General features: G+C 48.7%; 1 protein-coding gene across 2 annotated transcripts in view; it reads right to left on the bottom strand.

The window, feature by feature from the left end:
- CD151 (CD151 molecule (Raph blood group)) overlaps positions 1–26,867 on the bottom strand; it is an 88,569-nt gene that overhangs the window by 27,421 nt on the left and 34,281 nt on the right. The window contains exons 3-9 of one of the 2 annotated variants that reach the window (XM_032803954.2): positions 24,120–24,223; positions 22,631–22,822; positions 16,723–16,797; positions 13,849–13,953; positions 11,266–11,421; positions 7,973–8,059; positions 716–6,814 (exon numbers count right to left, since the gene is read on the bottom strand). In XM_032803954.2, coding sequence (XP_032659845.1) covers positions 6,755–6,814; positions 7,973–8,059; positions 11,266–11,421; positions 13,849–13,953; positions 16,723–16,797; positions 22,631–22,822; positions 24,120–24,203 — 759 coding nt within the window. In that variant the 5' untranslated portion in view covers positions 24,204–24,223 and the 3' untranslated portion in view covers positions 716–6,754. Of the gene's footprint in view, positions 1–715; positions 6,815–7,972; positions 8,060–11,265; positions 11,422–13,848; positions 13,954–16,722; positions 16,798–22,630; positions 22,823–24,119; positions 24,224–26,867 lie in introns of those variants that run through there. The other variant, XM_075065077.1, reaches the window with a different exon arrangement.

The raw sequence follows: 26,867 nt of genomic DNA, 5'->3' as shown, positions 1-26,867 counted from the left end.
TCGCTACACCCCAAGCAGACCAGGGGTACAGCCAGCGCTGCAGCCAGGGAGTTGCAGTGCTGGCTGGGCTTTCCAAGTGTGTACACAGAGTGAGTTGCAGCGCTGTAACCCCATCACCAGCGCTGCAACTCTCCAGTGTAGCCAAGCCCGAAACAGCATTTCATGTGGGAACATAGCTCGCTCTCCGAGCCATGCAGGAATCTCTCCTTTAGTGCGAATAATAGCGCCTGCTGCTAGCAAGGAGTGCTGGAAATGCCCAGCACTGAAAAGCTATTGTCTGTACCATGGAGCAGCGATTAGAAAGAGAGAAAGCAACTGATCGTAATGTGCTCAGTGTGTGAATTTCTTTCCCTTAATGTAGGCAGTAGTTACAATGCCAGGGAACAGGCTTCTTTTACAGTGAGTAAGAAGATTTTAACCCCCTGTATACCTAATGGTTGAACAATGATTCATTGAATACATTCGTTGGGCACCAGCCATCCCTGCTGTTCATATGACCATAGCTTGTTTGAGTGAATAAAACCTCCCCAAAATTTACCTTTTCTAGGGACTCTGCATAGATCTTCTGTTGTCTATTCCTCCTCCCATCCCAGCAAGCCAGGAGATATCACCAACACAGCCACAGCCCCTAGTCGTGATGCGGCTTTTAAACAGAGCAGCTTTATTAGCTGGTTTTTCCTGCAGTAACCTCTCTCCAAAAAGGAAAGTGACACAGTTGGAGGTTATAACAGCTGCACTTTAATAGCACGGAAATAGGCCAGGTTACAAATAGCAGAATAGTAAAACCCCAGTTGCTATATTAGCAACTCATAGCAGCGCCCAGGGCCGTTTGTGAGCAATGTTAGCCAGCGGTGCAGTGAGCAACACATGCACCTCACAGGCACACATCTGGCCAATGCTAACCAATGTGTCATGCATGTGCAGCGCCTCGGTCCCTGCGCCAGCTGTGCTAACCAGTGCACCGCAAACCAAAGACAAGCGGCTGACAGTGAAACGCTAGCAGGTGCCCTGGTAAGGGGCTAACATCTCGCAAATCCCGATGTCAGGGTCAGCTGCCATCCACATTAGTGCAAAAACAGTTATACAAAACATCAGTCATGGCTAAAAGCACCATTCTGCAACTAAGGCGCTTGCAATATCACGTTCTCCATGAAGCAGTGTGCTTTGCTGAAGCCACTCAGAGCACTAAGAGAAGCGCAGAGCAGCATGAGGCAGATTCATAGATTCGAAGGCCAGAGGGGAGCACTGTGATCATCTCATTGGACCTGTATAACATGGGCCCTTGGACTGCCAGAAAATAATTCCTGTTTGATCGAGGGGATGAACGATATTATGGGCAGCCCCATGGTCAAAGAGAGGGAGTAAGTGGGGATGGAGATGGGAGGGGGGTTCTAGTGTCTGTGCACAGGCGCCAGAGGAAGCAGCAGCCAAGAACAATGCCAAGGAGGGAATTCATAGGCTGCAAAAGAAACAAGCTTTACAAGGTCTCTTGGGAAACCCTTCAGATTAAGTAGGAGACATGGGAGGAGTGGGGCTCTCTGCAGAGATCCCAATACATGTTCTTGGCTTGGCGTCTCCTGGGAGATGATGAGAAGGCAATTGGGTTAGTGTGAGGCATACAGCAATGCGGAGGGGGTAGTTGGGTTAGTATGGGCAGACGGCACTGAGGAGAGGACAATGGGGGTGGGGAAGGGGCAGTTGGGTTAGTGTGAGGCATACAGCAATGCGGAGGGGGTAGTTGGGTTAGTATGGGGAGAGGACAATGGGGCTGGGAAAGGGGCAGTTGGGTTAGTGTGAAGCATACGGCAATGGGGAAGGACAGCGGGGTTATCCTGAGGTGTGAAGATGAGGACTATCCCAGGAAGAGTGGTGTGTTTTCCAACACTCCCAAAAGGACCAGAAATTTTGTTGCATGCCCATGGGGCTCCAAGAGCTAAGCCCATTAGAACCGTGATATGCGTAACAATAACGTGTAACTGGCCCGCCGTGAGCTCAGGAAGTGCAAGTGAATGAGCTCACCCCAAGCCAATGGTGCTCAGTGGAGGAAGTGTTGTGTGATACTTCTGGCTGGGCCAGTTCCAATGCATGTGAAGTGCTCAGGGAGGAAACAAAGCTAGGAACATGAGGGAAGGACAGGCAGAGGGTGAACCAAGAACTGTATTTATTACATAAGGTGGTTTGAACAGGCTTTTGCTCTCGCGTCCCCCCTTTTAGGCCTGAGTCCATTGCAACATTTCCCCACGCCCCAGACCAACCTCAGCATGGTCTGCAGTAACAGAATCTACCATGTGATGTGAAAATGCACATTTTTCTAGAGCTGCGACTAACTTCCTTCCATCATAGGAGGTAAGCAGAGGCCTCTCCACTTCGACTCTTCTGGAGTTATGTGCAATATGCTCTCTTCAGGTCTGGCGAGGTGCCTGGCAGGTGCACTCCCTAAAAGCTGCACCATTTGCATTAGGCTCAGCTCGGTTAGCTAGGATGCAGCAATGCTTCATGCGATACACTCTATGTGGGATGCACAGTGCCACTCTGTGGTCAGACATGTTAATGGCAGGACATTTCTCCAGGCTTTTGCTCTTATCACATTGGCACAGGGCTAATAAGGGGGGCACTTGTGATTTACGGTTGTCATTTTCAATTCCTAAGGCAAACGCAGGGTGAGCTCAAAGCTAGGCTGCAAAGAGGCTGCCAGACTTGTCTGCTCTTGCACTCTCCATGCGCACGTCCAGGGCTGAGGCTAGACAGCTGTGACTTATGCCAAGGGCACGGATGTGCCCAGGCCACAGACACAGGAATACATCCCTGCAGCACAGGCCCCAAGACAGAAGCAGAGCTCACTGTATGGCACCACACTGGTGCTGCATTCCACTGACTGGCAGTAGTCAGTGCAAGCCCCTGTACCAGACGTGAAGGACTTCAGTTAAGTGTAGTGTGCATGGGTGGGTGGGTGCAACTGGTGGTCAGATGGTCGAGCAGAATTAACCATGGAACAAGGCTCTCTGGCCAGGGGTTGGACTCACTGCTCATGCACAGCCTGCCTGTTACTGCTGCCAGGACTTGAATACAGCCCCTGGCAGGCCAGAGGCAGCAGCACTAGCCGCTGGGCTGAGCTGCCCCCTAGCTTGCCTCAGCTGTCAGTCTTTACATGTGTCATGGACAGCAGGACCGTTCCCACTAGGGCAATGAATGTGAAGCGGAGCATGCGGCACACTGTGTGCGCTCACTCAGGGCCTGACTCCATGAGCTGCTAAGTCCTCAGCTACCTTAGGAGCTGTGGTTGCTCTGCACCTTGCAGGACTGGACTCCCATCAAGCTGGCTAAACAGCACCATGGAACTCATTTGTCTCCTGCTTCCCACTCTATTCTCCCAGATCAACTTGGTCAGGTTGAAAGACCTGTTGAGTCCAGCAGGTTTTTCAATCCTGTCCCATGCTATTTAGACAGCCCTTGTTATTTCCAGAGTGTACTGTATATTATGCGCACTCGTGCCCCAAGACACATGCTTCAGCGTTGGCCTGATCCAAAGCCCAGTGAAGCCAATGGGAGTTTTCCCATAGACTTCTGTGAGCTCTTATCAGGCCTCTTGTTGGGAAACATGAGGTTCCAAGTGCCCTAAACTTGTATTGGCTTCAATGGGGGTTAGGGGCTCTCTGCACTGTGCAGGATCGGATATCCAGGAGTGCTGAGCATCAACAGCTCCCAGGACCCACGGGTGCTCAGCACTCTGAAAACCAGCTCCTACAGATCAGCACTTTTCCAGATAGAGACCCCCACTCCCACTTAGCAATATGGGAAGGGCAGGGTTGTTGTGATTTCCTCACATTTGTTTGCAACCTCTCTGAGGATCGTGAACCTCCAGACTTAGAACCTCTGCTTCCAGCTTTGGCCTGTTTTCTCCAAGACCCTTCCTGTCGCTGTAGACCCTGCAGCCCTGCTGGGACAATAACTACTGCATGTTCTCTCTTTGGTATTGTTACAAAGGATAAGTAGAGAGGCTTTAGCTTTATTGTCTATTGACCAGCAACTTAAACTGACTTATAAAAAATAAACAAACCACCATGAATATTACATAGGGGAATATAAAACAGCAGACAAAGGCTTGGTCACTCCCTCCCTCTGGACAGTATGCCTTCCAGGGAGTGGGTACAGACAACTAGCAATACACACTTAAGTAACTAGAACTATTGCTTCAAGCAATGTGCTCAGTATTTTCCTTTTCATTAATAGCCAACTTCTCAGGAACTGCAATGTAAAACGAGCAATAATTTAGAGTTTTATCCTTTAGAGTGTTTGTAATAATTTAGGTTCTCTTCCCCCCTTCCACCACCCCAGAGGCAAAAATACCCCTCCCCCATGCTCTTTGTTAGCATCTGGAATTATTTCATGTTGCTGCTGCATTGGGGATTCCCAGTTTCACCTGCCCTGATATTTTTTTTCCCCACGCCTTTTAAACCTCTTACCGGGAGGCTTCTTGTATATGAAGCAAAGCAGGCCCTATGGGAGATTCCACAACTGTTAACTGTCTGGCTGCCAGGCTCAGTATGCACCGAGTCACAACAAACTCCATAACAAAAGGCCAAGGAAGGGAATAAGACACTCAGTTTATACTGGCTCCTGCAGTGAATGCACTTTCCCAACCCAGGCTCCACCTCTGTTCACTCTTACTGACAGAGGAAGTGTCTCCAAGGATCCATGGACACTCTTATGCTGGGACTTCCAAGAAGGCCAACCCCCACAGCCCTGTTATTCACTTTTCTGCACAACCCATGTGCTTTCACTTCACTTCATCACTTCACTCTTTTTTCACTTCACCTTGGATCTGCTGTTCCTGGCCAACTTCTGAAGGGACTGAGAGGGGAATAACCAGTTTGGGGGATGAGATTTGCAGTTGCTGATCATCAGGGATAAATTACATGCCTTAGTAGCTTGTGATTTCTCCCCTCTAGCACCAGGACCACAGATACTTCTGTGAAGCAAAACTTATTCAGAGCATCTAGGATCCAGCTCCAGGGAGTGCAGTGAATCTGTTGCTGTGCTGGGTGGTGTAGTAAATCCTTTGGAGCAGGGGTCACCATGCACAGCATGCTGTGCTGGGTTCATATAGTGAATTCCTGGGATGGAAGGGGGTTACTGACCGTGCTTATGATGGGAAGCACTCCTGCATCAAACCTATCTCTGATGGTTGAGCTTGAGGGCATTTTTTTTTTTAGAAAGGCATCCAATCCTGATTTAGTTTCACTTCAGAGCTAATTACCAGTTTGGGTATTCGAGGACCCAATTTTCACCTATGCGTCTCTAAAGGCAATATGTAAATTTCACAGCTGCACTGATTTGTGTGTGCAAAGCCTGCCAGGTGCCCGAGTGCCGGGTCTATCCTTTGGAAGCACCAATGGAAGACTGGCGATTCAAAGTAATATCCCTGGGTGGCACAGCAGCTGCCAGGAATTCAAGCTAGGACCCAGCTGGCATCATGGTTCATAGCCATAGGGACAGACTATGTTGGCAACAGACGTCTTTTCCCCTGAAAAGTGCCATGGATTCTAGTGAAGTCATGATACATTTACACTAATCAGACAGTTAACTAGCACCCTCTGGTACTACCAATTTACCAAGTCTGTTTTACAGTCAGATGAAGCTGATCCTGCAGGCTATTGGGCGAGAGGAATGGAAAGCAGGGTTACAGATTTAATTAGAGCCTAACTGATTAATGAGATCCAGGGAGGCCTGTACAAAACCCTTAGTGCATTTCCTTTGCAGCGTCCACACCTGTCTCTCTTGGGCAGGAATTAATCCACACGGCTGGGGAGTATCTCGTAACATAAGAGGGTTTCTCTGGGGAGTGGTGTTTCAGTAGGCCATTCCAGCAACTGAAAGGGTAAAGGATTTAAACACCCATATGTGGCAAGGTACAACACATTCCCCTCATGGCCCACTGTAGGGCCTGTCAGACAGGGAGCACGAGAGGAGACAAGTTAATTTTTCCTATTTACACAGGAAGCCACTAAATAAAATATAAATCGCAGAGAATCAGAAAATGATTGAACATTCCCTCTCCAGTCACTGAAGGCAAAGAGCCCCTGTTCCCCCAATGGGCTCTACATGGTATGGAGGCTTTGAGGAAGAAGGGGCAAGGTAATCCCAGCCGGCCACACCTCAGGCAAGATCAGAGTTCTGGCAGGTCACCCTCCTGCTGGGGAGATGGAGAGAGGTGACAGCAGCAACTGACAAAAGCAGGTATAGATGGAATATAGCTCTGTTAGGGCATGGGCATGGCCCAAGGGGAACTTTCTGGATGTGAGAATTGATGTGGGCTCCCTCCCAGCACAGAGACATCATCCGTCCTCATGGTCGGTGCACAAGCTGCTGAGTGGTCTATCAGCCAGAGCAAACCATTGTTCTTGTGTGGAATCCCGATTCCTCAGCGGCTGGGCCCCAATGGACTTGGATGATTTCTCTTTGAGGTTGCAACATGGGCCTGGTTTGTTAAAGCTTCTAGCAGAGTGGAATCTGCAGTTCAATTGCTCTAGAACACACAGGGAACCCCCTGAACTCCTAGCCGTCCTGTGCCACCTCAAGGAGGGTGGCCTTCTCTGGCAGAGGCAGGGTAGGTGCTGGATGATCCAAGAGTCACCTCATAAGGAAGGCAAGTCCTCGAATTACTGATGTTTCTTTGCTGCTGGATAGAAGCTGGTGGGGTTGACAGACATTGAGGGTGGTGGTAGAGGGGGAGCTGATGGATTTCCTGGTGCTCCTAGTATGGTTCTGACTTTAAACTCTTGTACAAGCAGCAGGTGAAGATCATTCCAAAGATCTAAAGGGTGAGGAAATAAGAGATGGAGAAACATGATGTGTGCTTAGGGGCAGCTATGTAAAGATGGGTCTATGTACTCCAACGGATTAACAGCTATCAGCCAGTTGGGTTTTCTAACAGAGGCCAGTTTGACTCCTCTGTTTGACACAGGACTTGATCTTCAGAAGTGCTGAGCACCCACAACTCCAGCTGAAGTCGCTGGGAGCTGCATGTATTCAGCACCTCTGGAAAAATCAGGCTCCAGAGGCTTTAAAGCATCTGAGAATTGACTGTACTTCCAGAAACCCTGGAAGGGGAGGGATCATTCTGAATGTGGAGAGGATGAGGAAAAAGCAGCTCATAACGTTCCTACTGGATCTTGATTGCAATGGGTGCTCAGTGGATGAGATGAGCATTTGGGAAACCCAAGCTTTGTGTTTCAATAAAACAGCAGGAGACAATGAGCAAAGCAGGGCATCTCCTCCTACAACCAGCCAGACACGCAACTGGTGCAGTTTGGTTACTAGCCAGAAAAAGGGGAACTGAGATCATATCCCACTGTTGCTCCCCTGGGAAAGCCTGAATCTTTAACCAGAGAGAATACCCTGCACCTTTCCTCTAAGACACAGGCAGGCTAAAAGAATAATGTACCGGCCCTGGAATGTGTGTCCCCTTTTCACATTATCCTCACAGTGGTATAAAGACAACAGCACCATTCACCTCTGGTGACAAAGCAAAGGAAAAAAAATAAGGCACAAAACTACTCTGGTTCGGCAACATCTATGCTGATAATTGCGGGGGGTCCCCACTAGAGGTCTCCCTCACTCTGCAATAGATAACAGCAGGACCCAGGTCGTGTCCGCATTTCAGAGCAGACCCGGAGCTCAGCTCTCCCCAGCCCACTGCACTGGCTTTTAGCCTCGGAATTTCTCTCTCGGAAGCATAATTAAATCGTCCATTTTTATAGACACAAGGAAAGGAAACTAGCTCAGGGCATCTGTACCTTGGATCCCACAAGTTTAGATTAGCAGTTTGTGGAGACCCACACACCAAACTTCCAATGAATCAGTGCTATAACTTCTTAGCCATGCTCTGGGCTCAGCAGATGCTGCTTCACTGTCCTAGGGTCCTTCTAACATGGGCCAAGCTTCCTCACTCCTGAGCAGTCAGTCCCTTTACCTGAACACAAGCAATGCCAATCCCCACTGCTCCAATAATTTTCAGGTGTTCCTGGATGAAGTTTTCCAACTTAGTGATGCAGCCACCCTGTGAGGGGGAACAGGAAGAATAAACAGGAGTTAGTTTTGGTTTAATCCCCTGCCCCCTCATGCATTACAATGTTTGCAACCCTGGAAAGTGGGTGAATGAATGGGAGTGAAAACTAACAAGACGGATTCCTTAATACAATTTATTCTTATCTGTGTTATGGTGGCATCCAGGAACCCCAGTCAGGCATCTATGTCCATCGTGTTAGGTGCTGTACAGGCAGCATACAGAGAGCTCATAACCACCCTTGTTACAGATACAGAATGTAACAGTGCAGCATGGACAGTAACCACGGTTATAGCCGGGAGCCTGGCAGAAATGGCTAGCAGGCTTCAATAGGTCCAGGCAACAGCCTTACAAACGGCAAGTGATCAAGGCAGTGACTGCAGAGTTCAGGCTGAGAGAGCAGCCCAGTTGGGCACAGGCGATGGGGAGGCAAGAGACCAACATCAGCCCTGCAGCCAGAGGTGGGTGAGGCCGTGACCTCCCGTACGCCTGGGGTGGAGTTGAGTTCTGGTGGCAGAGAGGAAATCTTTCCCCAAGCTATTTGGAAGGCCTCATCCTTGCCAGAGCCTGCCTGCAGGGGATACTGCATCAATACCCAGTTATCCCAAAAGGCGCCACCCTACGACTGTAATGGCTTTGACCTGACAAAGGGCAAAGAAGCCCTTGCCAGGTCTCCAGGAACTGCAGTTGGGACCAGTCACAAGGTCTCCTGAAACAGCAGCCGCCCTTTAAACGAGAATTCCATGTAGCATTGTTTCTAAGAGCGGTGAGATGGGGCAGCGTGGGCCCAAAAAGCGCATCTCAATTGACTGGCCTCTTACAGTTGATATGGCTAGTTCCACCTTTTCATGTTCTCTGTATGTATAAATATCTTCTTGCTGTATGTGCCAGTCTATGCATCCGATGAAGTGGGTTTTAGCCCACGAAAGCTTATGCTCAAATAAATGTGTTAGTCTCTAAGGTGTCACAAGTACTGTTCTTTTTGTGGATATAGACTAATATGGCTGCTACTTTGAAACCTTCATCTTGTAATTGTGTCCTTGGAGGCAGCCTGCTCCCTTCCCACCCCTGCCAAGTCATTGCTGACACAGAAGCAGCAACAGGGTTGGCTGAATATTGATCCAAGGCTCTTTAAATGATTAAGTGGGTTAATCTAGTGAGGCAGATCTTCTGTGGGGCAGGGCGGGACAGCTTCCAAACAGAGGGTAACAAGGCTGCCCTAGAGAGCTTACAGCCTACAGAGAGAGATGGAGGGAGTGGCCAGGAGTGTAACATACGGGCAGAGGGAGTGGGGGTGGAGAGGCACAGGCCTTGCTTGATCCATGGTTGGACCTCTAATTTCCTGTCTCAAGGCAGCCAGCCACGGTGCTGACTCCACAGGTTAGGGCGCTGGCTATGCTGCTGGGAAAATCAGGCTAGAAAGCCAGTAAACAGTCCCTAGGTTGAGGCAAATGTATTTATACTGTTATGAGCCAGATGAAACTTTGCTATAGGCTTAGTTAAAACCTTGTTCAACCTACGTGTGAATAATAGCTGCAAGAGACAGCTACAGGGACACATCTAAAACAAGGCCTATTAGAGCCTGCCCAGAAGCTTGCCCCATGTGGGAGCAGGGTTCCACTCAGTACTGAGAACAGACAAGAATGGAGAGGGAGGCAGAGGCGAAAAGCAAGAAAGCCAAGCAAGGAGCAGCCTGTGAGACTTGGGGAAAGCTAGAGAGAGCTTTGGGGTCTCTCTTGGGGTGGTTAACTAAAAAACAGCTCCTTTTGTTCCCAGTTCCTCCTGTGTTAAGAGAAGCAGGACTTGGTGTGCTCTCTGTAAATAAATATGATTGCATTAAAGAGAATATTGGACTCCATCACTTCCCAGTTCTAACTGGAACATCCTCAAGGGCCCAAAATTTGACTAGCCACTTGGGTCAAAAAGGAGCAACAATACTGTGGGTGCCTGAATCAATTCCCCCTGCAAGACCTCACCCCTCCACGAGTGAGGTAGATGAGTGCTTAGCTACCCATTTGTGTGCTCTGCTCATTTGTTGATTATTTTGTTTGTCCGAGTAAAGAGGGGTTTCCCTAGCCTAGCCTAGCTCAGCTCTAGCCAACAGGGACTCTACTAATTTGACCTTACGACAACCCCTTTCGCTCCTCTGACCTCTTTCCTTCATACTGGAGGCCAATCCATCCACCCTACCATCCTAGCACCAAGCACCCTTCCAGATGAGGCTGGATGGGACTCCATTCAAAGCCTGCCAAAGCCAAAGCTGCTGAGATGACACATGCGTCGTGGGACTCAAACCCAGGTTTCCTGCCTGGGACTGAAGAGGAGAAGCACTAGGACAGCCTGACTTTTCCCCATCAGCAACATGCTTCCTAATCTTCCCTTCCCCATTTCCTCGGGTGCAGTCAGGAGCGGTGCCAGGGTTTTTGGCGCCCTAGGCGGGGGTCCGCACTTCCAGTCGTTGGCGGCAATTCTGCGGTCGGGGGGGGGGGGGGGGTCCTTCCGCGCTCCCAGTCTTCGGGGCACTTCAGCGGTGGGTCCCGGAGCGAGTGAGGGACCCGCTGCAGAATTGCCGCCAAAGACTCGGAACGCAGAAGGACCCCCCGCTGCAGAATTGCCGCCAAAGGCAGCAAAATGCTGCCCCCCCAAATTCTGGTGCCCCAGGTGACCGCCTAGGTCGCCTAAATGGAAGTGCCGGCCCTGGGTGCAGTTCTTGTCAACATCATGTTCCCCACTCATAACCAAGTTTCCTGCTAGTTATGCTGCGAGTTTCTTTAACATGCTCCTCGAGCTTTTTAATGCCTGAAGGCAATTTCTTCACTTATTTTAAATGTCCCATTGGCAAGGTGCTACCTAGGTAACTTGTACCACGCTTACTCAGAACATCAGCTCTGATCCCACACCCATGACATCTGTGATTAGTACAGCACTTGTCATAATGCTCTTGTGGCTGGAGTGAAGACATGCTGATTCCTGGTGCTTAAAGGTTAACAGTATCCTTTCCCTCTCCTCCCTGGATGGGTGCATTTGGGATTGGGGGAGGGGAACAAAGTTAGCAAACTAAAGTCTTCAATGGAAAGTCCCTGCCCACCCCTTGACTTCAGTAGGCTTTGCATTCAGCCCTAAGCAAGCCCCAAACCAGTCTGCCCAGCAGGTCCCCCGCAATGTGATCCTGGGAATGTTGATGTCAGCCTGTTCTTTACCTCCTTGTAGATGTTGGAGGGATGGTCTCTCCGGCCACACCCTTCTGTTATCGTCTTACAACAGCTGTCTGGGAATTTCCGGCCTCCGGCCTCCGCGGATTTGATCCAGATGCTCTCACTCCAGTCTGAAGCATTATTGCTGCCGCAGCACTTGAACTGTATGCACACAAAAGCACAGGATGAGTCTGCAGTTTGTCACCAGAAAGCACAGCACCATCCCCTACATCCATTCTCACCAAGCTCCTAGTTACACTGTCAATCGGCCAGTCCAGCTGCTTATGTCTGCCTGTGTTTTTATGAGCTGCTATAATTATGAGTGACCTTTGTGTCTAAGGTTCCTAAAAATGTCGCTTAAATATCCGCAATGACTTTCTTTTAGCCACTTACTTCTCTGTACAGAGATGGGCCTCGTCTGCAGCTCCTTCTGGTCTTGACAACAAAAGTGAACAGCACCAATCATGCTTGCATTGAATCAAATGACAGGTGACTGCGGGCAACTCTGCTGTTCAGCACACCCACAGCACAGGGGGTAGCTGTAGTCAGCAGAATGAGCTTGTTCCCTGTGTGGGTCCCCGCACAGCTGTCTGTCTCTCATCCCACTTATGGGAACAACTCATGCCCTCAGACCATAGAGGGCTGCATCCATGTGCCCCTCAGCGCTCTCACACCCTGATGGCAATGATGAGGGGAAAGGCAGGTTTGTGGACAAGGACTGAGAATCAGGCGAGGAGAGCTCAATTCCTACCTCCATCACAGAGGGCACTGAGTGAGTTACTTAGTCCCACTTTGCCTCTGCTTCCTCACCTGTAAAATACTCACCTGACAGTGGCAAGGCCCGGATTAATGTTTGTGCATTGCTCTGGGGTCCTCAGACAGGAGGCACTACAGAACTGCCGGTTAGTATTATTCATTGACTAACAGCAGTGCTTTGACTGCTGAAGACTGGACCTCTCTCTACTTGTGACCTGAACGGGCCTCAAGCCCTCAGCTCCATGGATTCCATACCTCAAGAACAGAATCAGGAGACACCAAGCACTAGAATACACACCGAGCCGCTCAACACCTTAACATTAGGTATGAGAAAACAGACCAGAATGGGGAATGTGAGAAAGCGCTACGGCAGGCCACCCTGGCAACGTGGGAGTCCATTCTAAAGCCTGTACAACCCTCCGAAGAACCTCACATCAGTGAGCCTGCATGTCTCATGGACATGTATCATAACAGAAGTGAGAGTCAGGCAGTGGGACATCAGGCTGGTGTGGGTTGGAGGTGAATTCAGGTCTCTAGCAAGGGGCATGTCTCCTGGGGAGGGGTTGAGAGGTACTGGATTATGAAGTTATCAAGACTACTCAGACATTCCAATCGCTCAGTCCCTCAACTCTCTGGCAGTGCCTGCAGCAACAGGGCACTTCAGTCATTATACTTCACTCTTTGGGGTATCAGGAAGCTTAATTAACATTAGCAATTCCCCCCAAACTCCTCCACTTCCATCCTGTAGACAACCTGTTGGAAGCAGCTATCAATACTGAACTGGCCAACCCTCGTTCATTCAGCAAGTGATGTGAATGTCATCCCCTTTCAAGCAATCACACTGCTCAGAGAGCAGGAGTCCCAGTCTCTGTGACAGCAGACACAGCATCATATCCATCCTGTCTGAGTTGGGGACAGTGGGGTGTGATGCTGATAAGCCAGGTGCCACTCTTGCCAAGGCTGGAGGCGTCAGCTGAGCACTGACAAATTCACAGTGGAAACCAGACCCACTCACCTTGTATGTTAATATTGTTCAAGGTAGGCACTAGATTTGTAAGGATGTGTTTAATGTTTGACTCAATGGAATGCTTGTAAGTTGCTGCATGCATTAATCTTATTTGTAATGCTCGTATCCCATGCTATAAGGTAATATGAAAGTTTTGCTTTATAATTGTAAAAATTCCTGCTCTGATCTGGTGAACCTAGGCAATAAACGTGGTTCCCCCGCCCATCAAGAAGGACTATCAAGACTAAATGGGCCAACATAGGACAAAAACTTTGTTCATCACCCCATCCACCCATGAAGAAGTTACATGAGGAACACTCATCCTATCAGTTTGAACTCTGGGGGAAAGGCATATAAAGATGCTCATAAGAAAAAATGGTTATATCTTTGCGGTTTGGATTCTCGCAAGGGCTGAACCTAGGAAACAAAAGCATTCTCTTGGGACCGGAAGCAACCTAATATTTAGTGATTTTTGGTGTAAGTGACCTTTTGTCACTAAGTCTGGCTTGCCTGGATGGCAAGATAGTCGCCTTGGGCATTCCAGTCTGTCTGTCACTTCATGGTAAGACTAGTACAGCGATCCGGGAGTTCACATCTGTTACTGCTTTGGTGAAATCCAATTAAAGAACATACCACAAGTTTGGGATCTCTGCCCTGCTTTCTGACAGTTTGCCCTGAGGCTGGCGCTCACGGTCATTGACCACTCCAGACAGACTAACATGGGGAACACCATTATCTCTTTAAATGATAAGAAGCCAATGATCTAAGGATGGTATACTTTTTAGCTCTATCATAGGTTTAATTCCCCCTGTGTCTTTGAGGCCTACCTCCTGCTGCAATTTGTCCACCGCGCTGGTCACGCCCTCCTCTCCCTCCTTCCGATACTTCTGGGTCATGGTCTCTTTCAGGTTTTGCTTCAGCTCCATACTCAGCTAAACAAAAGGGGTAGCGGAGGTGAAATCATGAGGCAGACACCTTCCGTATCATCACTCCTTTATATTTTTTATTATCTTCACTCCTGGAGAACAGCAGAGAACTTTGTGGAAGCTATAACCCCACCTCCAGTGTAGACCCTATTGGTTCCAAGAAAGCACAAGCACTTATTTCTGCCTCTCTTGACTCTTTAAACATCATTCTCCCCTGCAAGCCCAGCGTGGGCTGCCTCCACGTTGAAAGGGATCAAGGATCAAAGGGGCCCTCACGCCTCTGGAAACAGGGCTGATGGAGAACTAAATCCAAAAAGGATCTGGCTAGGAGTATTAGGAATTCAGCCCAGCAGGTTCAGGGCTCTGAAGTCTAAATACCTTTTATATCAGGGATTGAAAGGGATGTTGCACAAGGAGATTGAGAGCACAAGGAGGGATCTTAAGACTCCTGCCTCCCAGACTGCAACAGCCCTTGTGATACTAAAGATAGGTTCAGAAAGCCAGAATGACATTGATCAGAAAGAGGATCTGATATTTGGAGCATGCCAAGCATGAAAGTGTCCTTTACAGTGACACACTCACACTAATTTATCCACAAACTTCTCTCTGTCTAGCTGGCTGATGCACCACCAGACTTCCATGTCCTTCTCTGGTATTTTCCTGCCCATCCTTGCGGATAGACAAAATATAGCTAAAATCTGCCTCCTTTCTAATCAGCCTCCTTCTGCCTGGTCCATTCAGTAACAATGCCATAATCCAGTGGCTGTGAAGTCACAATTCTACCATGCTCCTGAACAATGTCATCACGTGTGTAGATGGTATCGCTGAATAAACCAAACGGGGAAAGGCCAGATAGGGAAAAAGCTTCTCTATGTACACGTATTTCTTAGTAACAAGCAATCATTGTGGGGTGGAATGCAGGAAAAGAACATTTTGGTTACACCAAGTTGGGGGAATATGGCCTGAGTTTTTCCCCCCTACTTCAAATCTGCTGAACGTAGTAGTGGTTCTCATCCCTCTTCTGTCAAATGTGGTAGTAACACCGACCTCCCAGAGGTGATGCGAGACTTCATTCATTAACGTTTGCAAAATGCTTTGAGATCTTGGGCTCTTTAGAGGCACAAAATATTTAGAGCAGCAAAGACAAGAAGAAAAGTTTGGCAGCTCATGGAGACCAACGGCAAACAAAGAGACAGAGTTCACTAGCAGAAATATTACTGAGGATAAAAGCAGTTACCTGGAGGCTCACGGGGAAGAACTGCAGCATGGAACAAAGACAGCAAAAGAAACACAGTTTATACGCAAGCATGCACTGGACACGACAGCAAGTGAAGGGGAGAAAGAAAACCAGCTGCAAAGAGAGAAAGCAGACGGAGCCCAGGGAACGAAGGACTTTTACATAAAGGGAGGGGGAGTAAGGGGGGAGGAATGAGTGCAGCTAGTAAGCCAAATGCCAGTGGGTGATCTACAAAGCAGCTTGTGGCTCTGCTAGAGAGACTACAATCCCAGCATGTCACGCTCCACCGTGATCCAAGAAGTTTCCACCATTTCATTCATTGCCATGTGTTACTTAGTCTTTGCTCAGGTCCAGATGGAGCATAGCATTCTGGGTCCAACAGCCTCCATGGGGCCGATCCTCCATATTAAAGACAGAGGCAGCTGGAATGTATTCCACTTGATACAAATGAGGCATAGCTCTTTGGCTACAGGCAACTGCTAATGCCACCTTTGTGGGAGGTAGAGGGCAAAGTCTGGGGGCCTTGAAGCAGGATGAACGTTCCCAGCTTAAGGGTGTAATCCAGGGAAGCCTACAGTATGTGAGCACACTGAAAATGCTTGTAACGCTCTGCAATGTACACTCCCCTGTAAGACGCCTCCTCAGACATCTCTAACAGTCTGCCCTCTTCAGACACCCAGCCTCCCTCAAAGGGTGGGGGAGAGAAGCCTCGTCTGAGGGAGCCTCTCGACTGGTATGCCTCTCGTCAGCCATATCCAGCATGATAATGTGAAGCCATCACTCCCTCGTGGGGATCTCAAGCTTAGTTATCTACGACTGCAACAGACCCTCGGGAATATTTTGAGCTGTGGCGGTGTTGCTCTATCCCCAGCTGGACCATTTCCCATCCATGAGCTTCCTGGGTTTAGCAGGGAGTGTTTCTGCTTGGCTGTTAACAAAGACGTTCAGGGATGCAACTCCATACTCTGGGCATCCCTAAGCCTCTGACTACCAGATGCTGGAATTAATCAACAGGGGTGGATCACTTGATGATTGCTCATTCCCTTTGAAGCATCTGCCATTGATGACCACTGTCAGAAGACAGGATACTGGGATAGATGGGCCATTCTTATGTTCTGCTTCTTGGACATACTAGACAGCACAACTGTAAATACAATTGCCTGTGTTACCTCTCTGGACATCAGAAAAATCCTCTGTACTAGAAACAAGACAATTCAATCCGACAGCTCTCTTCACAGAGGGAGGGGGGAGAAAAGATGATGTGTAGGAAGGAGCTGAACTTCATCTGACTCCCAAATACACATGTAACAGACTAAGGCCCTGTCAAATACAGTTTATAACCTGATGCATTTTGTATATTGGGGGACGTGAGTAAGGAGGGAATCAAGCTGGGGTGAGGAATAGATGGGTCCAAACCAAACTATGGATTCAAAGCCCTTGAAATGTTGGTTTAGGCCCAATCTCTAAATAGAAATTGGGTGGTAAGTAGCTGCTCCTGCTCTCTCTGGATTGATCCTCTTAGTTCAACATTCACTTACCTGTTGGTAGTAGATATAGGCCAGGATTCCAGCAATGATCTCAAGCAGGAAAATACACAGCAGCAATATGAAGTACTGCAAAACAACGGTAAAATCGTGTACGTTAAAAGAGAGCATCAGGAAGGGTGGGAGAGAAGTCCTGGAAGTTAAATTTAGATGATCAGTATTATTCTTTGTATTACAGCAGATCTCAAAGGACTTGATCTGTGTCAGGGGCTTGTTGTATTGGGTGCTGGGCATGGAAAAGGTTATAATGTAATTTAAGACAGGCAGCAACAAGAGGGTTTAATCAAAGAGTAGGAAGTAAAGGAGGAAGGAAAGATGAGGGTAGTAGTGATATGAGTATCTAATAAAGGGCAAGACAGAAATTACAGCTGACCTGGAGGAGACAGGCTCCTATTTACCCTTTTTCCTACTTCAAGAACATGGGAGTATCCAATGAAATTGAAAAGTAACATCTATTGATGTAAGGAGTTCTCTTTTTACATGATGCCTGCTTAGTGTGAGAAACTCTCTGCTACAATGCAGCATGAAGGCAAGAGTTTAGATGATTCCAAAAGAGATAGGACACTGATTGGATAAGAACATCCCCAGTCACATTAGGTAAGATTAAAGAAATGTATAAGAGAACTAAATTTTCATATTTCAGGGCATACCTCAAAGGTGTTAGGAGAAAACTATCAGTGTGAGCAAGTTAATCCATAATTGTCTATTCTCTAGGGGCTCTTTTATCATTCTCTGAAGCAGTCTGTTCTGCCCAGCAACGGATACACACACTGCCCCACCAGAGACCTTTACCCAGAGCTGGAGAGACTCTTCTAGGGACTGTCACATACTCATTCTCACTGCGGCCCTTTGCTACCATTGTCAAGTAGTGTCAGTTCTGATGGTGATTTACTCCACTAGGAACCAGACAGAGACACTGCCCCGCGTGCACTAGCTTATTTCAGAGAAAGAAGTCATGCTGGAATGTCCCATGTTTGCCCTACTCCTGATAGCTGTGCTCCTTGCAGCTTCGTGCGGTTCTGCATGGGAAACGCACTCACTATCGGATTTGATATCTAACTGTACCAGCAAAGTCCCATCAAGCACCTGCAACCCCCCAAAGAGCCAGGCCCCTCTGCCAATGCACCTTATCTCTGTTTTGTGGGATTCCCTGGAATTCCAGTCTTTGGGCCCCAGCTGTCCCTCAGTCCTGAATTACAGAACATCATGTATTATTACACCCCTGGCCCCAAAAATCCATGGTTAGCATCAAATAAATGCTTCCGTTACAAAAAACGGACCACCACAAAACCCTGCTAGGAAAAGCAAAGAACTGGAGGCAACACATTTGCCTTTGCATCACAGCTTGTCTTTTGCTGAGTGACCCCTCCGTTTCTCACTGTCTTCCCTCTCTCTGTCAGAAGACACAGGTAATCAAAACGCTTTGCCCCAGTGAGATTATGCCAACTCAGAATCCTTGTCCATTGGGTCAGATTTCCTCTTTCACCCTCTGCCGGGATTCAGCAGCTGCATGGGAGGGACAAATGGGTTTTATCTGCAGGCTGGGCTTTAATAGGAATGTACAATCTCAGGCGTTCACTCCCAGCCCTAAACTCCCTCACTGGCTCTCAGCTGAACATTGCAAGTGTCTGCACATGCTTGTGCAAGGTACCCATTCATACCATGGGAATGAGTCACCCGATGGAGTGCTGGATAACCAAGGCCTGGGTGCCACACTAATGGGAGGCTGAAAGGGACAGAAAAGGAGAGGAACACTGCTAAACAAAAGGTTTCTTTCTTTTGTGGGAGCCCAGTTATGTAATACCTCTGACATCATGGTGCTGTCAGGCTGCTGCATTAGGGGAAAGAAAACAACCAATTAACTGGAAAGTTTCTCTTTCCTTCATCTATTTTCTACATACGGAGTATTTTCTGCACTGATGTCAAAGGCATTCCAGTGCAGCTGGCATGTATCACAAGGCCTCAGCTCACCATATTATCTTAAAGAGCCTTCCCACTTTTTAGCAAACAGGTTTTATCAAAGCCTATATAGAGTGAAGGTTACTACAGCTACCACCTGTGCACTCAGCTAGCCTGTGCTAAAACATCTTGTTGTTATTGTTAGCCCTGCCTGGTTGTTTCATTTACCTGTTACATCTTATCTATTTAGACTATGTTCTCTGGGGCAGGAACTGTCTCTTACTCTACGTACAGCACCTTGTACAATGGGGCACCAGCCCAGCTGTAGCCTCTGAACACAGCTGTAATCTAAATAACAACAACAAAATGCTTTCCACCAATTCTCTTTCCCAATGTATGTAAATATTCGAGAGAGGCGTATGTATGTGGGAAAAACAAGGACTATCTTTTATATTCAGCTCTTCTGTCCTACATAAGAGCGGCCACACTGGGTCAGACCAGAGATCCATCTAGCCTAGTATCCTGTCTTCCGACAGTGCCCCATGCCTGGTGCCCCAGAGGGAATGAACAGAACAGCTAATCATCAAGTGATCCATCCCCTGTCACCCATTCCCAGCTTCTGGCAAACAGAGGCTAGGGACACCATCCCTGCCCATCATGGCTAATAGCCATTGATGGACCTATCCTCCATGAATTTATCTAGTATTTTTTTTAAACCCTGTTATAGTCTTGACCTTCACAACATCCTCTGGCAAAGAATTCCACAGAAACATTTCTGTTTGTTTGTTTTAAACCTGCTGCCTCTTAATTTCATTTGGTGACCCCCGATGGGCTCCCGCTTTTATCATGTGCATTATGTTTGTCTCCACATAATAGTTAAGACCCACGATCACCCTACCTGCTTGTAATGAGCTGTGTACACCAACAGTGACATATACATTACGTTCCTGATTCTCAGTTACATTTCTCCCTGCTTTATGCTATCCCAGCAGTGTAAAACATAATGAAAGTTGGCTCAACGGCCATTTCCTTGGTAAAGGGGATATCCTAGGTGGCAACCCTACACCTTTGCAGTCTATAGGATAGGGATCTCTCAGGGTGTGTTGGGTGTGCAACCTGAACATTCCTGTACTCTGATCGACTGTTAGAATGGCTACAGAATCTGAGCTCCAGTAACAGAAGGCATCGGGACTGCTCTAGCCTGTGCTAGGGACCAGACGATTCCTTGGTCCGCTGCACCATTGGGGGGGTGGGATGGGGGCAGGAAGAGGACCTGAAACTCAGAATCAGGGTGAACTGTAACAAGCCAGATTTTGTGATGTCAGAGTTCATCACTGTGGGCCTGATTCTGTAGCTCTTGCTCATGGGAGCATCTCTCACTGATGTCAACAGGCTGCAGGCCTGGAACCCATGTAAGCAACTGTGGCGTCACAAGTGCTTGGATCACTGTGGCATCCCTGAGTGAATCTGTCTGGCTGCGAAAGAGAAAAATGCTCTAGACACATAAATATGCTGGTAATCAGCAATGAGAAATGAAACACAGAGGAAAGCCTTGAACTGGGAGTGAAAACTCACCAGTAGCTATAAAAAAAAAGCTAGAATATAGCTTCCTGGATCAATCCCCCCCGCCCACATGCACATATATCCTCACCTCTCATCTGAAATTATTCTTGCAACTTGCTTTAAAGAACCTCTGGATTCAGAAAATTACAGGGCACTCCCCATCGCAGCATACCTCGCTATATACATGGCCCTTTGGTACAGACAGAAATTGGGACAGACTGGCACAGACACCTTTGTCTTTGTTTTGAAGATGTTGGAATTACTGGCTGAGCTCAGAGCTGGCAGAAACCTCCAGCCAGACCAACCCAGCCCTGCCCAGCACAAAATACTTCTTTTGTGGTTTACTTAGTATCAACTAAGCCAGCGGAGAGAGGAGAGACAATAGATCTCTCACAGGCAGCCAATCAAAGCAGGAAAGAAAAGACAGAAAACCACTGCTTGTTTCCATGAGAAAATTCTTAGTTTTCTGTGTCAGAATAACAAAGAAAACCCACCTGATTTTCGTCTGTAACTTTGGGACACACACACACACACACACACACACACGAATAGAGCTCTTTAAGACAGTGAATAATTGTGGTAGGGCCAAAACAAACTGCTAAGGGCCAGGGGCCAAATACCACCCCTCAAGAACCAAATGACTGAGCCACCAACAAGAGACCCTGAGAGCGCGTCATAGGCCTTTTAGGGGCATTTCCACCACCTTGTATTTTCAGTTCACACCCCCACCCCACAAAGTGGAATCACAGACAGAGGGTATGTCTGGTCGGTATTGTTCATTGTGGCTCCTCTCCCTATCCCCGCCCCAGTCTCCACTCCACTCGGACAAAGGGGATGGGACATTCAGGCCAGCAGCAGTTTGCAAAACTGAGGGAATGGTTAAGGCCCAAGTGGAAGTGTCCCCTTTTGTTACTATGAAATGACAATTAATGGCTCTTTGCTTTCAGTCACTAGACTCACCACTGCAGATGGGCTGCTTGATGAACCATGCCACCTTCTGGACCGTAAAGGAGATTTGAGAGAAAGCGGGTGAGAATAGGGCACATCTACTTCAAACACTGCATCGGCACAGCTAGGCTGCTGTAGTGCTTTACTAAAGACGCTCTATGCTGAGGGTGGGCAAACTTTTTGGCCTGAGGGCCACATCCGTGTTGTGAAACTGTATGGAGGGCCAGGTAGGGAAGGCTGTGCACCACAAACAGCCTGGCCCCCGCCCCCCACTATCCTAGTGTGACCAGATGTCCTGATTTTATAGGGACAGTCCTGATTTGCAGGCTTTTTCTTATATAGGCACCTATTACCCCCCATCCTGATTTTTCACACTTTCCCTCTGGTTACCCTACCCAAACCACACCTCTGCTCCCCCGACAGCCTTCCCCCTAGATTCCCACACCTATCCAACCCCCCTATTTCCCATCCCCTGACTGTCCCCTGGGACCTCTTGCCCCTTAGCCAACCCCCCGGCCCTGGCCCCGGCCCCCTTATCATGCTGCTTAGAGCAGCAGGAGCTCGCAGCCATGCCACCCAGTAGGAGCGGCAGGCCAGAGCACTGGTGACGCAGTGCGCTGTAGCTGCAGGGGAGTGGGGACAGCGGGAGAGGGGTCAGGGGCTAGCCTCCCTGGCTAGGAGCTATGGGGCCAGGCAGGACGGCCCTGTGGGCCAGCTATAGTTTGCCCACCTCTGCTCTATGCCAATGGGAGAGAGCTTTCCCATCTAATCCACCTCCCCAAGAGGCAGTAGCTATGTCGACAGGACAAGCTCTCCTGCTGATGTAGTGCTGTCTACATGGAGGGTTTGGTCGGTACAACTATGTCACTCTGGGCTGTGGATTTTTCACACCCTTGAGCAATGTTGTTACACCAATATAAGTCTGCAGTGTAGCCCAGACCTGAGATTTATTAGGGCTGGTCAAAAATGTCAAGTGATTTTTTTGTTTGTTTGACCAATAAATAAATAAATAAATAAATAAATAAATAGTGTGAAAATTTTTATGCTGTTTGAAATTTTGCAACGCTCAACAAACCAATCAAAACAAATCTTTTGCTTTTAATCAAGTGGAATCACAATTACTTGTTTGTTGGTTTTAAATGTCCCACCCTGCCTTCTCTCCCAAACTTATTCCCATTTTTTTTCCTACCAGCCTGAACATTTCCTTTGCTTGGAAACGTTTTGACATGCTCAGATAAAAAGTACTGTATATTTATTATTTAGCACCTTCTGAAACACACAGAAACCAATACATTCTCTGAGTAGGACAGAAAGAAAGGAAAGGAAAGTCTCCTCTGTAAGAGAGACCATTCATCCCAAACAGGGAGAGTGGGCCAGTTAAGGAGTCTCTGGTACGTCTCTCCAGGTCCAGAGGAACAGAGACGTAGCTCTCTCCCAACACGCACAAGACGTTTGGTGCCCAGCGTTGTCCTAAGGCAAATAGGAAACCTACCACTCTCAGCAGGTTCCGCCGCTCTTTGAAGGTGGCGCAGCACCCGAGGATGCCAGTAATCATGACGACGATCCCCGCCACCACCAGGATGTAGGCAGTCGCCATGTACGTGTTGGAGGACAGGAGACTGATGTAGTCGCTCTTCTCGGCCAGAGTCCAGATACCCACCGCCATCACCGCCCCACCTGCCAGCTTAATAAAGAGAGAAGCAAGCAGGTCAGATGCATCTGAGGTGGGCACTTCCTCCTTTTCAGGAGTGGCATCCCCTGCTGGGCCACAGGGATCAGATTTCAGCTCGCTGACAGTGAGCTTGATCCAAAACCTGTTCAAGGGAAAGACTCCCACTGATTTCAGTGGGCTCGGATCAGGCTTTAAATGAAGCTGATTCTTCCTCTCTCCCCAGTCTCTCAAGGGCCCTGGGAGGTTCCAGGGAGTCAAGGCACAGTATTCCAGCTGAAACGGGATGACAGCTGGCTGGAGGTTTGTCCACGCCAGGCAGGGAACTTTGTAACTGGAGTTCTAAGTTTCCAACCTTAACCAGGCTCTTGGCTCTCACGATTGCTTGAGTGCTGCCGAGATACCAGGGAATGGAGAAGAGAAGAGGGAGGGGATGCTTTGCTTTACATCCTTGCTGGCTGATCCAGGAGTGATACTGACTGCTTCGAAACAACAGCTGTGTCTACTTCCCTCCAGGACAGAACCACTGGAGGGCAAGGCTACAAAAAGTGGGAACTCTGGTTAGCTAAACTCCAGTGAGAATGAACATTAGCACAGGAATACCCCCGCAGCAGGGGCACATTGGATGAGCCAACTTTTCTCCTTCAGGCTCCCTTTCCTCTTTATGGGCCTTGTGTTCCCTAGAGGTTTTTACCTGGGTGCCAATTCACTGAGGCAGTTCATAATTCATTCCTCTGTAAAGGCTAGTCTGGACCCTCCCCAATCATTTCTTCTGGCCCACAAATGTCTGTGGCTGACAATAGGCTGGTCCCTTGGTAAAAGCTCTAGTGTAGACATAACAGCAGCGACTACCCCCATAATCCCAGCCTAGCCATCTTCATTCCACTGCCAGCCTGTGCTATGCCACGGGGCAAAACGAGAGAGGAACTGAAGGATGTCCTTTGTCTATGGGCTGCCCTGGAGTATCTGATGCCTTAAGAATTGTGCCCTGGGTCACCCTCTCCTGAAGTGGGCAAAACAGCACTTTTTCAGGCTGCCCACGGCTGTCGATATGTGATCATTTCAGGGCCTACTCCTGGTCAGACAGGTTATAGTCCTTCCGCCCTGTGTTGGCAGCTTGGGTCTAGTTAGATACCTGAGGTGAAATCTGGGACTCACTGAAGTCAAGGAGCATTTTTGCCATTGTCTTCAGTGGACAAGGATTTCACCCATGCTATCCATTCCACCCCCCTGGCCACTGAAACAACAGATGTAGCCCTCAGCGAGGGATGTGGTGAGGCACACAAATGCGGTGGAGGAGCTGGCACATTACCCAGAAGAAGAAGTTAAAGATGAAGAGCAGGTATTTGAGGCAGATAGTGCCGCACGTCTCCTTCTTTTCCGTGTACTCATGCATCTTCCCGGCTCAGCAGGTCTCTGAAATGTGAGCCAAAAAGAAAAGCCTGTTAGTTTTCTCATCTCCCCCCAAGGAGGCACCACTGCTCTCCTCTTGCAAGCAGCAATCGCTCCTCAAAGTCTGTGCTGAGGTGCCCAACCGAGGAACCCCAGCATGGTGACTGATGAGACTCCAGAAAGAGCTGTAAAATGAAAACTCCTGCATCCTGATTGCATTCTATCCCTCCTGACAGAATCAGAGAGAGGCTGCGTAATCATCTCATCTTATTGTGTTATCCCCCATCCACTCCTCCTTACATTTGTTAGGCACGTTTCTTATGTCTCATCTGCAATTGCACCGCACAATCTTTGGGGTAGGGACCAGGCAACCCACGTGACAGCACCTAGCACAATGGGACTCTAATCCTGACTGGGGCACTGTATTGCCTACGGTAATAGCAACCCCAAACATCACTAAGGAAACATCTCAGGAAGAAAATGGACACATGCTCCTCCCCACTTTTCATTTTTTTCCCTATTTGAACAAAGGAAATGTAAGTCCCATGCCTGTTCAAAACCACACCCTCTAACCAGATGAAACAGGAATCACTCCATAAGAATGTCAGGGAACGGAGAGGAGTTTCATGGACATGAAGGAGTAAGCGCTATACAAGCGTGATTCACCCTCAGGATAAAAATCCTCCTATCCTAGACAGTGGCCAGATGACTCAGTCCCTTCCATGGAATTCTTCCTTACATTCAACAACCGTCTCTAGCAGAAACTATTGTACCAACTACTTCCCCTTCTGCCTGAGCCTAAATCCTGTATGTCAACACTTCTCTTGGGGATCACCAGACTGGATCAGATCCCTGGCCGACTCAGTCCGGTATCCTGTCTCCAACAGTAGGCAGCACCAGCTGCTTCAGAGGAAGGAACAAGAAATCCTGCAGTTCGCAATTATGGGATATCTGCCCCCTAGAAAAGTTCCCTCCTAACCTCTGTAATTTAATACAGGTTGCCGTAAACCTTTAAGCAGGAAAATGTATAACCCTTCTGAACTCCTGCGTATTATAACTCTGGACTTGTTAGCCAAACAAATATCAAATCCTTTTTTGGAATCCTGAGAAGCATTTGCCCCAAGAGATATCCTATTGCAATGGGTTCCAATGGCCAATTGTTAAGGCTCCAAGCCTGTCATGGAGATCACTGATTCTGTGATTTTCCCAAACCTCTGACACTTCTGCAGTGTCCGGTGCAGCTGTCCAGGGGGCTGCCTGAGCAGCTCGGGGCAGTCTTGGGCCACTGTGCCCCTCCTCCCCAACAGCAGCAAGAGTTTGGATGCGAAAGGGGGCTCAGGGCTGGGGCAGGGAGTTGGGGTGAGGGCTCCAGGTGGTGCTCACCTCGGGGGGCTGCTGGAAGCGACGACATGTCCCTGAGCTCCTAAGTGGAGGGACCGGGGGCTCTGCACACTGCCTCCACCTGCAACTGCGGCCAATGGGAGCTGCAGAGCCAGCGCTCAGGGCAGGGGCAGTGCATGGACTGCCCCTATGCTAGGAGCCGAGGGACATGTCCCTGCTTCCGGGGAGCTGCACAGAGCCAGGTAGGGAGCTGTCAGCCCTGCCAACCCCCACCCCCCAGCACCAGCAGAGGTCATGGGCCACCCTGCCTGCAAGAGTGCCCGTGGTGCTTCTGGGCCACCTTCCGCCCCACCCAGAGGGCACAAGATTTAGTCAGGGGTATAGTACAAGTCATGGACTGGTCATGGGCCATGAATTTTATTTATTTTTTAAACTGTCCATGACCTGTCCATGAGTTTTACTAAAAAACACCCATGACTAAAATATAGCCTTACTAAATGTATGTGATCCCTTTCCAGCTCTGGGCCAGCCTACTTCTCCTATAGATGAAGGCCCTAAGCCCTTTCCAAGAGCCAGCTCTGGCTCCCAAGGTCAATTTTAACAAGTAGTAGGAGGGAAAAGCACATACAAATTGGTTTCATATTCTCTGCTGGTCACTGCACCCCCCGAGCAATGCAGTTATATTGACCTAACCCCTGGCGTAGACAGTGCTGTGTCAACAGGAGGGTTTCTCCTGCCTCTCATGGCGGTGGATTGACTATGCTGATGGAAGCAGCTCTCCTATCAACACAGTTGTGTGTTCACTAAAGCGCTACAGCGGTGCGGCTCTCTCGCTGTACACGTAGACAAGCCCTTAGGAAAGGCAGGTCAGCCCACTGCAGGGAGAAATTTCCCTTTGCTTTTCTCTGGTCAGCAAACATCCAGGATACGCCCATGCTTTAGGAGCCAGCAAATCAGACCCATAGGAATGCAGCAATGGGAATGCGTCCATCCCCAAAGCTGATCTGCCCCTGCCTGTCTTGATTTCACAAGAAAACATTTTCCTCTAGAAGAGGATCTGACACCATAGTTGGCGAGAGAAGGTCACTTCATATGGGAGGAGAGTGGCTCTGAGATTAAGGTATTTATCAGGGAGAATAACCACCAGGTTCTTTTCTCCTGGCCTCTGGCCAACTCCATTGTCTACACTGGCAAGTTTCTGCACAGTAAAGCAGTTTTCTGCGCTGTAACTCCTGAGGTGTACACACTGCCAAGCCACTTAGTGCGCAGAAACTACACAGTTGTAGTGCTGTAAAAAGACCACCCCGAAGAAAGGCGAAGAGCTGTC

Source organism: Chelonoidis abingdonii, chromosome 4 (assembly GCF_003597395.2).
Source record: "Chelonoidis abingdonii isolate Lonesome George chromosome 4, CheloAbing_2.0, whole genome shotgun sequence".
Classification (NCBI taxonomy): Eukaryota; Metazoa; Chordata; order Testudines; family Testudinidae; genus Chelonoidis; species Chelonoidis abingdonii.
The sequence above is the reverse complement of the archived record's forward strand: the minus strand, read 5'-3'. Positions and strand labels throughout refer to the sequence as shown.